Source organism: Nelumbo nucifera, chromosome 3 (genome assembly GCF_055504915.1).
Source record: "Nelumbo nucifera cultivar China Antique chromosome 3, China Antique-T2T, whole genome shotgun sequence".
In the NCBI taxonomy this organism is placed as follows: domain Eukaryota; kingdom Viridiplantae; phylum Streptophyta; class Magnoliopsida; order Proteales; family Nelumbonaceae; genus Nelumbo; species Nelumbo nucifera.
The window spans coordinates 45,173,525-45,186,014 of record NC_142651.1 but is presented as its reverse complement, the minus strand read 5'-3'; the positions used below and the strand labels follow the sequence as shown (position 1 = coordinate 45,186,014).

Genomic DNA, 12,490 nt, shown 5'->3' with positions numbered 1-12,490 from the left:
TAGGTAGTTTTGGCCTGTTCCCAGATTTCACTAGCGGTGTCTGCCCACATAAAGTTCTTCTTCACATCAGGTTCCATGGCTGCGAGGAGCCAAGACATCACCATAATGTTTTCTTGGTCCCACCTATCATGTTCAACTGTCTCACCCTTGGGTTCTTTCACCCTTCCATTAATGTAACCAACTTTACCCCTTGTCGTTTCATAGAGTTTTACGCTTTTAGCTCACTTCAGGTAGTTCAGACCATTTAAAGGGGTAATTGGCATGGGAAAAATCATGTTTTCACCTCCCATACCAGCTGTGCTGCAGGTTGGTGTAACCCCCGATGAGGTTGATTCATAACTCGCAATAGGATACTGCTGAAAACTAGTCCAAACACCACACAACTACACAACAGCCACAAATAGAAAACCAACCCTCAAGGAATTTACTTCTAGGATGTGAGGAAGAGAGCAAGACACTGCTGAAATCAACTCTGAGATGGTTCAATCATTAAACCAGACCGGTAATCAGTTCAACACAACCAAGGCAGACATTGCTATCAGTCCGATTGCAGTTCATACAGTCTAACAATCCAACATCGAAACAAGTATATATAACCAAGGAATAAGCCCTTCATACCATTGGCCAAAGAAGACACAAACAAGAACACACCTGTCCAGCACCTGTACAAAGGTGCCAACCTGAAATGAACTTCATAGCATCAAATAGAGAAGGAAGAGAGTCTCTATCAGCATCACCCTTCTCCGACTAGGGTTTCCTTGGTATTACAACCAAGGAAAAAAACCACAAGAAGTGCCGCCAGAAATCTTCTAGGGTTTCTGCCAAAAACCTACTAGGGTTTCTCTGTCTTCCACATCCAAGAATATAAAGAAGGAAACCTTGCTCAAAACAGGAGGAATCGTAGGTTTTTTACAGCCCAGAAAATTTGCTCCGATACCATGTAATCATTCATGGAGAGTGGGAGACGAGAGAGAGAGAGAGAAAGAGAAGAAGAGGGAGATACGATTGAGAAGGAAAAAAGATGTTATTGGCTGCCAGTTCTCTATTTATATTAACTTAATAAAAAGAATAGAAATTACAAGTATGCCCCTGGCGGCACACCCTAGAACCAAACTAATAAGAAAAAAAAAGACAAGTACCTAACTGACAGTATCTTAAGAAGTCAGCCTACTAACAACAACTATAAAGTAACAATTAAATAAGCCTTACAACAGAGACCATTCAAGAAAATTTGTTCCATCAAGTTTTATAGTAGTACTCTGCCCTTCGGCATTGTCATTGCTTCCCGGGAGAACATAGGTAGGTACGTGGACATCGTTGTGTGAGTCCATCGATCACAGCCCCTCAAAAATATTTCTCACCAACACCATAGTATTCCAACACCAGCTGAACTCCCAAACACCTTTCCCACAAGGTTAGACACGAGTTACAACTAAAAAACTAGGAAAAATAGGTACTTGCTGCAAAACATGGGAAGAAAGAAATTTTCCAAGAAAATTTTAGGGCTCCAAAAAATTTGGGACTACTTCCTGCAGTCCCAAGGGTTTAACACCATACGAGCATGCAAGCCCTAAACTCCAGATCTGGATTTTTCGCCAATTTTCATCCAAAAAATCCAAAACACCTTCAAACCACCATGCAAAACCAAAATTCCCCTAAAATCAGGGCGAATCAACGACCATCAAAAACCCATGAGGATGTCGCCGACTGTACAGACTGTTGACGTCAACCGGCGGTGTGCTGACATCAGCATGTCAGTATGTGAATCACAACCAACAGCAGATAGTTTCCTTGATCGTGTGACGCTTTGATACCAAGTTGGAAGGTTTAGAGATGTTGAAAAGAGACTTTTCATTTTACTTCACAAGCAAAATTACAAAGGTGCCCTTGAATAGGCGCCCAAATATAAATATTCATAAAGCACAAAAATGTCCTTACACTCTTAACACTTCTTTCACAAGGAAGTTCTCCAAGTTATAGGACTACAAGAGAGCATTAAGGAAGCACAAGTGAAAACACCATTAGGGGTACAAGACCGAATTCTAGTGTCCTCCATTGATTGATCAAGGAAAATTTAGTGGAGCTTACCCATTAATTGGATGAGTGCCTCACACTCATTGTCCCTCAAGCCCCTTCTAAACCCAAAATCCTAGTTAATCCCTGAAGGAGTCAAGGAAGCAAATCTCGAAACAGGTTGTTGTTTATAGTTCGACAAGGAATAATGGCTAGAAAAAACAAACTAAAGAGGGGTTTAGCTAGCCAAAGGTCTTCCCAAAACAATACTTGGGTCCCACTTCCTACATTATATCTGATATAATTGTGAAATTTGGGTATACCGCCTATATTGATTTCCAAGGACATAGTGATGTTGTTGAAGAGGCTATTTTTGCATCCCATCTATTGTTCGTTGTCCAATGAATGCTTGTGATTACCTTATGCAGTCTGCCATTTTCCATCGGAAATCTCCATAAGCATTTCCCTAAAAATGTTGTATTTCCGGAGGTTAGGTTCCCTATTCCAATCCACCCTGCTCCTTGGGTTTACTAACTTGCTCCCACTTCACCAGATGATCCCTCTTCTTGTCCCCTAATTCTCAAAGGAAGTCTCTCATGATTTTCTCTATTTGACTTGCAACTTTAGCTGGATTCTAAAAGTGGAAAGATAGTAAATAGGTAAATTGGCTAATGTTACCCAGATCAATGTTATTCTTCCACCCAAAGAAATGTAATTTCTTTTCCAATGTGCAAGTTTTTTAGTGAACCTTTCTAAAGCCGGCTTCCAAAAGACTTCTGACCTCGGGTTTCCACCTAATGGGAGACTGAGATAATCTAAAAGCAAATTCCTTACCTCACACCCTAGAGTCTTGCCAAAGATCTTAATTCGTCCTCCTCCATATTAATCCGTGCTACACAACTCTTCCCCAAGTTTACTCTCAAATTAGAAACTGCTTCAAAGGAAAAAAAAAGACGTCCTTCATGCTCCTCAAGTCCTCAAGACTGCCTTCTTCACAAAACATGATTACGTCATCAGCAAACTACAAGTGTGTGGCAGTCACCTCATTCCTACCTACCCTCCATCCTCTAAGAACCCTCTCATGGTTAGACTTAATAATCATCCTACTTAACACTATAGTAAAGAGGAAAGGGGATAAGGGGTCTCTTTGTCTCAAACGCTATTTAGCAGGAAAAAAATCTCCAGCCACTCCATTAACTAAGACTGAATAATGCACTAAACTTTTTTTTTGATGAATAATAATGCACTAAACTTATTGATCAAAAGAAATAATGCACTAAACTTAAGCAACCACCAATCCATTTCCTCCACCTCTCTCCTACCCCAATCTTCTCTAATATTTCAAAGATGAGAGACCAATCCACAAGATCATAAACCTTCTCTAAATCTAGCTTGCAAATTAGGCCTTTTTCTTTCTTTCTCCTCTTCCCTGCTACGCACTCATTTGCCACCAAGGTTTGGTCAATGATCTGTCTCCCTTCCACAAAAGCTCCTCGGAATTGAGAGTTAACCGATGGCAATAATTTTTTAAACCTTTCAGCCAAGAGCTTAGCTAAAATCTTATAGAGACTACCCAGAAGGCTTATGTTGGGACCCAAACACTCCCCCCGAACCCAACTATGGGAGTGGAGCAGACCACCACCCATCAGCAGTTCACAAGGAGACAGAAAGGACACGTGACAAAGCCCCATAGTTAGTTACACTCAGAGTTGGTTACTCTGCAGCCAGAGGATATTCCCTCCATGATATCTTCTAGAGTTAGTTACCCTGCAATTAGAGGATATTCCCTCTATGATTACACCTGTAGGCCAGCTATATAAGGCCATAATCATATAATAAAAGGTGTGAATGAATATCTCTTCGTTTTCTCTCTCTGAGTCCATCCTCTTCCTACCTTCCCTTCTCTTTTTCCCCTTCATCTTCTGTTTCAGGAGGTTAATCCACCCTCGAAGGGGCTTCCGAGGTGAGCAGTAACTCATCAAGTTGGTATCAGAGCCAGGCTATCTAGATCGCAGGCCAGCTATGCCGCAGACACGTTCCTCTACCATGGATGATAGAGTCGACCAGCTTGAGATTGGATTCCACCAGGTGCTGAACGAACTCAGGGAACTCAAAGTGGTCGTCTCCAACATCGCCTCTCAGCAACAATCCAGCGAGACTAGTCACCCAGTAGGGGCGGAAGCCTCTGCTTCCAGTAGCCAACGAACAGGGTGGAGATCCCATTCCTTGGATCTTCAGAGCAGAAAGATTTTTCGAGTACCACGAAAACCTTGCACACCAGCGCGTCTCCATCGCTTCCATTCACCTAGAAGGAGATGCGATTCTATGGCTCCAGTGGTATCGTCAAAATCATCTTCAGGTAACTTGGGCAGAGTTCACTGAAGCTCTGTGCATCCGTTTTGGGCCGACGCAATTCGTGGATTACGACGAACTCCTCACTCGGTTAAAGCAGACTGGGACGGTAGTAGACTACCAGCTCGAGTTCGAGAGAATGGCGACCAGGGTACATGGATGGCTGGAGAAGGGCCTTTGTTATAACTGTGATGACAAGTTTGGGTTGGGCCATCAGTGTCGGGTCCAGCGAGTGTTTCTCCTTCAGACAGAGGAAGAGTCGAAAGGGACAGAACCAGAGCACTTAGAAGACTGTGAACCGATATCCGACGAACCAGAACCTGTCGGAGTCGAGATCTCCTTACACACTCTCATGGGCCTCAACCCTCTTTAGTCCATGCGAGTAGAAGGAAGATTGGGTGGTCGGTCTGTGATGATCTTGATTGACAGTGGCTCTACCTGAATTTCATCAGTTGCCGTTTGGCAAAGCAACTAGGTATGACTATACAACCCACTCCTCTCTTTTCGATCCATGTGTCTAATGGGAGTCAGATGTTATGTGATGGTGTATGTAAGAAGGAAAAGATCCTCATACAGGGCCATAATTTCGTGGTAGATCTCCACCCATTGGATTTCTCGGGGGCTGATATTATTTTGGGGATTCATTGGTTACGTGACCTAGGTCCTGCACTTTGTGATTGGGCCAAAATGACAATGGATTTTTACCAGGATGGTCAGACTTGTCATTTACAAGGGGTGCGGCCCCCTAGTCCCCAAGGTGATACTTTAGCTTCCATGATACGGGCCTCCAAGGATGTTGGACAGCCCTTATTTATGCACTTAAGCATTCGGCCCACAGTCCCAACACGAGGCCTTACGATCGATACTCGATCAGTTTGGTGACATATTCAAGGAACCGAATCAATTACCTCCACCCCGGGCCCATGACCATCAGATACCCCTCTTACCAGATTCCAAACCGGCCAATGTGAGGCCATATAGATACCCTTATTTCTAGAAGCTGGAAATTGAGAAGGCAGTAAGAGAGCTATTGAACAAAGGGCATATACAGACCAGCACCAGCCCTTTTTCATCCCCTGTACTCCTAGTGAAGAAGAAGGATGGTAGTTGGCGTTTTTGCGTAGATTACCGGGCCCTGAATCAGATTACAGTGAAGGACAAGTTTCCGATACCCCTCATTGATGAACTGCTGGACGAGTTAGGGGAAGCACAAGTGTTCTCCAAACTAGACCTGCGATCCGGGTATCATCAGATCCAGGTTCACCAGGCTGACATCCACAAGACGGCCTTTAGAACCCACGATGGCCATTATGAGTTTCTGGTTATGCCATTTGGACTCACCAACGCCCCCTCCACCTTTCAGGCCCTCATGAATGACATCTTCAGGCCATTCCTAAGGCAATTTATTCTGGTGTTTTTCGATGACATTCTGGTTTACAGCAGGGATTGGGACACCCATATGGAACATCTGAAACTTACCCTCACAACTCTAAGGGAGCACCAGTTACATGCCAAAATGACAAAGTGTTCCTTTGGACAAAGACAAATTCAGTACTTAGGCCATGTGGTTGCAGCAGGGCGGGTCATGGCAGACCCAGAAAAGATAGACGCCATCCAAAAGTGGCCCAAGCCCACTACTGTAAAGGCTCTCGGGGGTTCTCTTGAGCTTACCGGTTATTATAGGCGCTTCATTAAGGGGTATGGGCTTATGGCCGCCCCTCTTAACGCATCTGTTAAAGAAGGATTCTTTCGATTGGGTTGATGATGCCCAACGGGCTTTTGAAGACTTGAAGATAGCAGTTTCTAGTCCTCACTCTTCCGAACTTCTCTCAGCCCTTTTAAATAGAGTGTGATGCATCGGGTGTAGGGGTAGGGGTCATCCTGATGCAAAAAGGGCAAACCATTGCTTATTTCAGCAAGGCTCTCTCAGCAGCTCACCAAAATCAGTCCACTTATGTCAAGGAAATGATGGTTGTGGTAATGGCAGTACAAAAATAGCGTACATACCTATTGGGATGCCAATTTATTATAAGGACAGGCCAACGAAGTTTGAAGTACATAGCATAACAAAGGGTGCACACCCCGGAGGAGCAAAAATGGCTTAGTAAACTGATGGGATTTGACTACCACATAGAGTATAAGCCTGGGCCCGCAAACAGAGTAGATGATGCCTTATCACGGGTAGAAGAGCTAGCCCAACTGACCTGCTCTCAGCCCAGTTTTCCCTTGTTTGAAGCTATACGGCAAGAAGCCAGGTCTGATCCGCAGCTACAGGACATTAGGGATAAGTGGAGACGTGACCCTTCCCAGGTTGCGGGTTACCAAATTGTAGGGCCTAATCTTTTCTTTAGGGGCAGGTTTGTGGTTGCCCCAAATTCCGCCCACAAAACTGAACTGCTAAGGTTGTTTCATGACTCCGCGTTGGGGGGACATTCAGGGGTGCTACGGACCCTAAAGAGGCTCAGCAGTCACTACCATTGGGTAGGAATGCGCAAGGATGTGTTGCACTATGTATCCGAATGCCAAACCTGCCAACAGCAGAAATACTCCTCATAGTCTCCCGCGGGCCTTCTACAACCCCTCAAGATTCCAGAGCAAGTGTGGGAAGACCTCTCCATGGACTTCATCACGGGACTTCCCCGTTCTGCAAGGAAGGAGGTTATCATGGTAGTAGTTGACCGTCTCACCAAGTACAACCATTTCTCTGCATTGCCTCACCCTTACACCGCAGCAATGGTGGCTGACATCTTCATACGGGACGTCGCAAAACTGCATGGAACCCCAAGATCCATTGTCTCGAACCATGACCCTGCCTTCCTGAGTTCATTCTAGAAGGAATACTTCCGATTGCAAGGAACCCAACTGCACCCATCCACAAGTTATCACCCGCAGACTGATGGACAGACTGAAGTTCTTAATCGATGCTTAGAAGCCTACCTTAGATGCTTCATAGGGGAGAAGCCTAGACAGTGGGCCCACTGGCTCCAGTGGGCAGAATACTAGTACAACTCGACTTATCAGCCGGCTGCAGGAATGACACCCTTCAAGGCTCTATATGGCAGAGAACCCCCTCCCATATTACCTTATGAATATGGGTCGTCCAAGGTGGCGGAAGTAGAGACCCGCCTACTGGAAAGAGACGAGATCCTTAGACTGCTTAAGACCAACTTGACAAAATCCCAACAACGAATGAAGGTCCGCTATGACTCTCACCACTGCCCATTAGAGTTTCAGGTGGGTGATTTTGTCTACCTTAAGCTCCAACCTTACCGCCAGGTCTCAGTGGTAAGACGGGCTTGGCACAAGCTAGCTCCCAAGTATTATGGGCCCTATAAGGTGCTGGAGAGAGTGGGCCTTGCTGCTTACAGATTGGACCTCCCTGCTACCTCAAAGCTTCATCCGGTGTTTCACATCTCACTTCTCAAGAAAGCTGTGGGAAATCATACTCCTGTCTCATCCAACTTACCCGAATTCATTGAGGAAGGGGACATTGACACGGAGCCTATCAGAATTGTGGATTTCCGTTGGGTTCGATGAGGTGGGCAGGTTGTGCCAGAAGCCAAGGTAGAATGGGTCGGGCTGCCTTCAGAGGACGCCACTTGGGAACCTTATCTAAGGCTGAACGAGAGGTTTCCAAACCTAGACCTTGAGGGCAAGGTCAACGCTAAGGAAGGAGGAATTGTTGGGACCCAAACACTCCCCCCGAACCCAACTATGGGATTGGAGCAGACCACCACCCATCAGCAGTTCACAAGGAGACAGAAAGGACACGCAACAGAGCCCCATAGTTAGTTACACTCAGAGTTGGTTACTCTGCAGCCAGAGGATATTCCCTCCATGATATCTTCCAGAGTTAGCTACCCTGCAATCAGAGGATATTCCCTCTATGATTACACCTGTAGGCCAGCTATATAAGGCCATAATCATATAATAAAAGGTGTGAATAAATATCTCTTCATTTTCTCTCTCTAAGTCCATCCTCTTCCTACCTTCCCTTCTCTTCTTCCCCTTCATCTTCTGTTTTAGGAGGTTAAGCCACCCTCGAAGGGGCTTCCGAGGTGAGCGGTAACTCATCAGCTTATGGGTCTAAAATCCTTAATTGTCTTGGCTACCCTCTTTCAAGGGATCAAAGCAATGAAAGTTGAGTTTGCTCCTCGAGAGATTTCCCCTTCATGATAGAACTCATTAAACACTTCCACTAGGTCACATTTTATAACTTCCCAACAATCTTGATAAGATGCCATCGAGAAACCATTCAGTCCTAGGGATTTAGACCAGTGTTTTAAAAGGCGTGGGAGGCGTACACCTAGAGGTGCGCCTCCAGGCGAGGCGCTCCCAAAACACCCAAAGGCATATGCTAGAGGCGCTAACACCTCTAAGCTTGCGCTTTTTTCATGAGGTGTGCTAGAAGCATACACCTCATGCACATCTATTATAAAAAGACAGAAAAAAAAAAGGAAAAAAGGAAAAAGAAAAAGTGAGATATGCCTCATGCATACGCCTCCGCTTCGACAAGACCCCCCCTTTCAACTAATGTTATGCATCTTTATTCTTCTTAGTATAAAAGATTTTTATTAAAAATAAAGAAAAAGTGAGATCCCCCTTCCCCCTCCTAACCCCCCTCCTCTTAAGGAGGCTTATGCCTCCTGCATTCTGAACTATGCCTCACGCCTCTAGGTAGTGGAACGCCTCGCAACATGCCTCCACGTTTTAAAACATTGATTTAGACCTATATATATTAATTAGAACTAGTGCCACCAACACTTTTTTAGATCTCTCTCTCTCTCTCTCTCAAAACTGGAACCAACTCCTGAAATTTCAGGAATGCTTAGATGATCAGCTTTGCTTCTCAAATATCCTTTGATGCTCAAGTTGATAACTTGATGTAACCTTGACAAGGCCGGGTAAACATCTACTAAGTCACTCTACTAGTTGAAGCACCCTTGAAAGTAAAAAATGACACTCACCTCACTGTTATCTCATTTTTTTATTACTCTTGCATTTTTGGCTTCATGAATCACAAAAACCAGGAAAGAAGCTTTGGGCCCAGGTCTCCTCATCAACTTAAAAGAACTTACTACGAAAAATAACATAACAAGGAGATATTCTGTAGGCACATTCAAAGTTTATATAATGAAGGCTAACTAACTTAACTTTCTAAGCCACTCAAAAATGGTTGAAAACCTTCAAGCCACGTTGGCTTCCAGTAAGAATTAGCTTTCTTATTCAACTAAAATTTTCTCCTTTCCAAATTCTAAAATTTCCAATCCAAAAAATGGCATCTGTATCTATCTGCAAGGTCTAGAAACACAAAAATTTTCTTCAAAATCAACGTGCAAAACCAAATTAAATTAAATCAGTAGGGATTTCAAGTTCCTCTCATTCAGCTGCATTTGCATTTACATACTAAATTAAATCAGTAGGTCTAGAAACATAGATTCTAAAAATGCGAAACACTACATTTGCATAAAAGGCGTCGAAAATTCTCTTCAAGTTACTCTCATTCGACTACGTTTACATACTAAATTCTAAAATGTGAAACACTTGGACCAATAAACACACATTAAAACTCAGAGGAATGAAACGTAAATGGAAAAAAGAAGGGGAAAAGAAATGAAACAAAAAAAAAAGAAAGACATGTAGACCAGCCATATTGTATAACTAACTCTAATAAGAGTTACAGATTGAAGTTAAAGCACATTCTATCTGCAGGGAATCCAATAAGAGTAAGTTGCCACATTCAACTACATGCCGGCCTGAAGTATAACAAAATATAGCTCCTAATAGTAAACTACAAGGGAAAGAAGAGAAAGAAACAAAATAGTCAAATTAGAAAATGAACGGGGAAAAGAAGTTGACAAATTTATTTAAGACTTGCAATGAATGCGGGCTTTCATTAAATTCTCCATGTTTAAAAGTTAATGCATTCAAACCAGCAGAAATAATTCATATCTATATAACTGTGAAAACCAATGGTTCAATACCCCAGAAATAATTCGAGGAAAAATTGAAAAAAAAAAAAGAAACCACGAAAAATCCACATACCCGAGTAGAAAAATTCGAAGAAAAACAGCAGAGTCGAGGCCGGCGTGGTCAATAAGCTCAGACTCGCTCATTCTCAGAGCCTCAGGCATCCAGTTGAGAAAAGTGAGGTAAGTCTTGAGGTTGAGGTTGACGACCCTCCCAACGAAATTCCCAGTATGCCTCGGGCTTCTCCTTCCGCCAGTTATATACCATTTTGGAAAATAAACTCTGCCATTCACAGGCTGAAGCCTCAGAAGAGCAAAGGCCAGCAAAAATGCAAATGCACTGAGAATGTTAATGAATGCAGATACTCCAATATCTCCAAGAGACGCCATTAGAACTCAGAGACAGAGAAACAGACAGAGAAGCAGCACAGAAGAAGAAAAGGGTTGAGAGGAAAAGAATGGTTAAATGGAAGATTGAACAGAAGATAAAATGAGAAAACAAGAATGGAATAACCAGAGAAGAAGAGAAGAATATTGTTGCAAAAGACTTTAAAGTTAATGGGCTGACATGGCCTCTGGCTTTTATAGCTTTTCTTTACTGATTTTGCTTGCTTAAAACAAATAGTAGAATGTGGAAGGAAGGTAGCTCTGGTTGCCCTTTTTGTTTCAACATTCAACGTTTGTGTGCAGGAGTTGCCATTCCTCTATCTCGGCTTCAGCTTTTCCGCGTGTCTGAAAGCTGTCTGCAGTCAGGACAAGAGTCAAGACAAAGCAAATCCTGCTAAAGATGGGACGGTTTCGGTTTACGGATTTACGGTAAGACTCTAGAGTGAGAGGGATCTGATAGGGTATGTGTTGGATCTATAACCAGTTCCAAGGACTTTAGTTAGAAATGACCTTTAGATTGGAATATTCTGATCAGGGAATTTGAATTCCGAGGTCAAAGCAATTCACCGTTTGAATCCCAAAGCTGGGCCATGTATTACCCAAAGAATAGCATATATGTTGTCGCCATTAATGGATTTGGGAATTGGGAACCAAACAAAACAATGTTCTAGAGTTCAGCGGAAAGTCTCATATGCGGGGCGAATATCCAATTTTGGCCCCAAACATGATTCAAGAATTTCACCCCTCTTTGGCTCCTTCCCTTCTGACTTCTGCCAAATGGATTGAAAGGGCTGAAATGAGATGACTAGTCACTGCCGGTTTGCCACGTCATAAACTGTGTCATTGGAAGCCCCAATAACCATAATTGCGTATAAATAAGGAAATAAAGGCCAAGTGGTGGGCCCCCCACAAGTAGAAAGGAAAAGGTACAAAAGAAAAAGATCATGGATTGCAGTGTATGCGGTGCCGATTGCCAAAAAAAGAAAAAAAAAATGTATATTTTGGGTCCCACCCAGTTATATGTTTCATTTGAAAGAGAGAGAGAGAGACCCATATTACATCACAAACACGAAAATGTGGCGTTTTGAGCCAAGGGGCCTGTCCAATGTAATCCGATGAACAGAACCCAGCAACTGTTTGTCAAATTGTATTTGATTTACGCTGATGGACGACGGATGAGGGCTGTACTTCCATGGGACCGATCTTGAGCCCTCAAAATTGAAGCAACAACCCTAGGGCATGGGCATGCGGTGATGCGCACCTTCGGCCTGATGATCAACCTTTTTTGACTTGGAATGGTATGCAAGCTGCAAAGTGCAAAGGCATCCCAATAGTGTGAAGGTATAGGCATGAGGTGTGGTGTGATTGCTTCAAAATTTAAAAAATTATATACAAAGGTAGTTCAGTTCAGGCGTTTTAACATAATTTATTAGGGGATAATGGTCCTAAAAATTGCTTTATACCGTGTTCTATTAAAGTTGGATGTGCTTTAGAACTCCAATCTCCCAAAAAAAGTAATTAAATAAAGACAGAGATACCATGCATAAGAAATAAGAAATAGGAGGGTTTGTTTCCTCTCTGGTCTAGCAAATTTCTTTTCAATGTGGACAAGTGCTTCTATCTATCTGGAACTTATGTTGTACAATGCCCAAAGCACTATAGCCCAAATGCAAATGGCTTTTGATGTACCATTTCAATTCTGTTTTGCCATTGGTGTTAGGAGGGCTTTAACATTGATCAAGTCGCATTGACTAGCTATTCTATGGGAG

At 43.2% G+C, this 12,490-nt stretch overlaps 1 protein-coding gene across 2 annotated transcripts in view; it reads right to left on the bottom strand.

Moving 5' to 3' along the window:
• The window catches only part of LOC104611423 (hyperosmolality-gated Ca2+ permeable channel 1.8-like), a 59,868-nt gene extending 48,901 nt beyond the window's left edge, over positions 1-10,967 (bottom strand). Inside the window, exon 1 of one of the 2 annotated variants that reach the window (XM_010278447.2) lies at positions 10,411-10,967. In XM_010278447.2, coding sequence (XP_010276749.1) covers positions 10,411-10,724 — 314 coding nt within the window. In that variant the 5' untranslated portion in view covers positions 10,725-10,967. The remainder of the gene's footprint in view (positions 1-10,410) is intronic. The other variant, XM_088900870.1, reaches the window with a different exon arrangement.
• Positions 10,968-12,490: the final 1,523 nt, after the last annotated feature.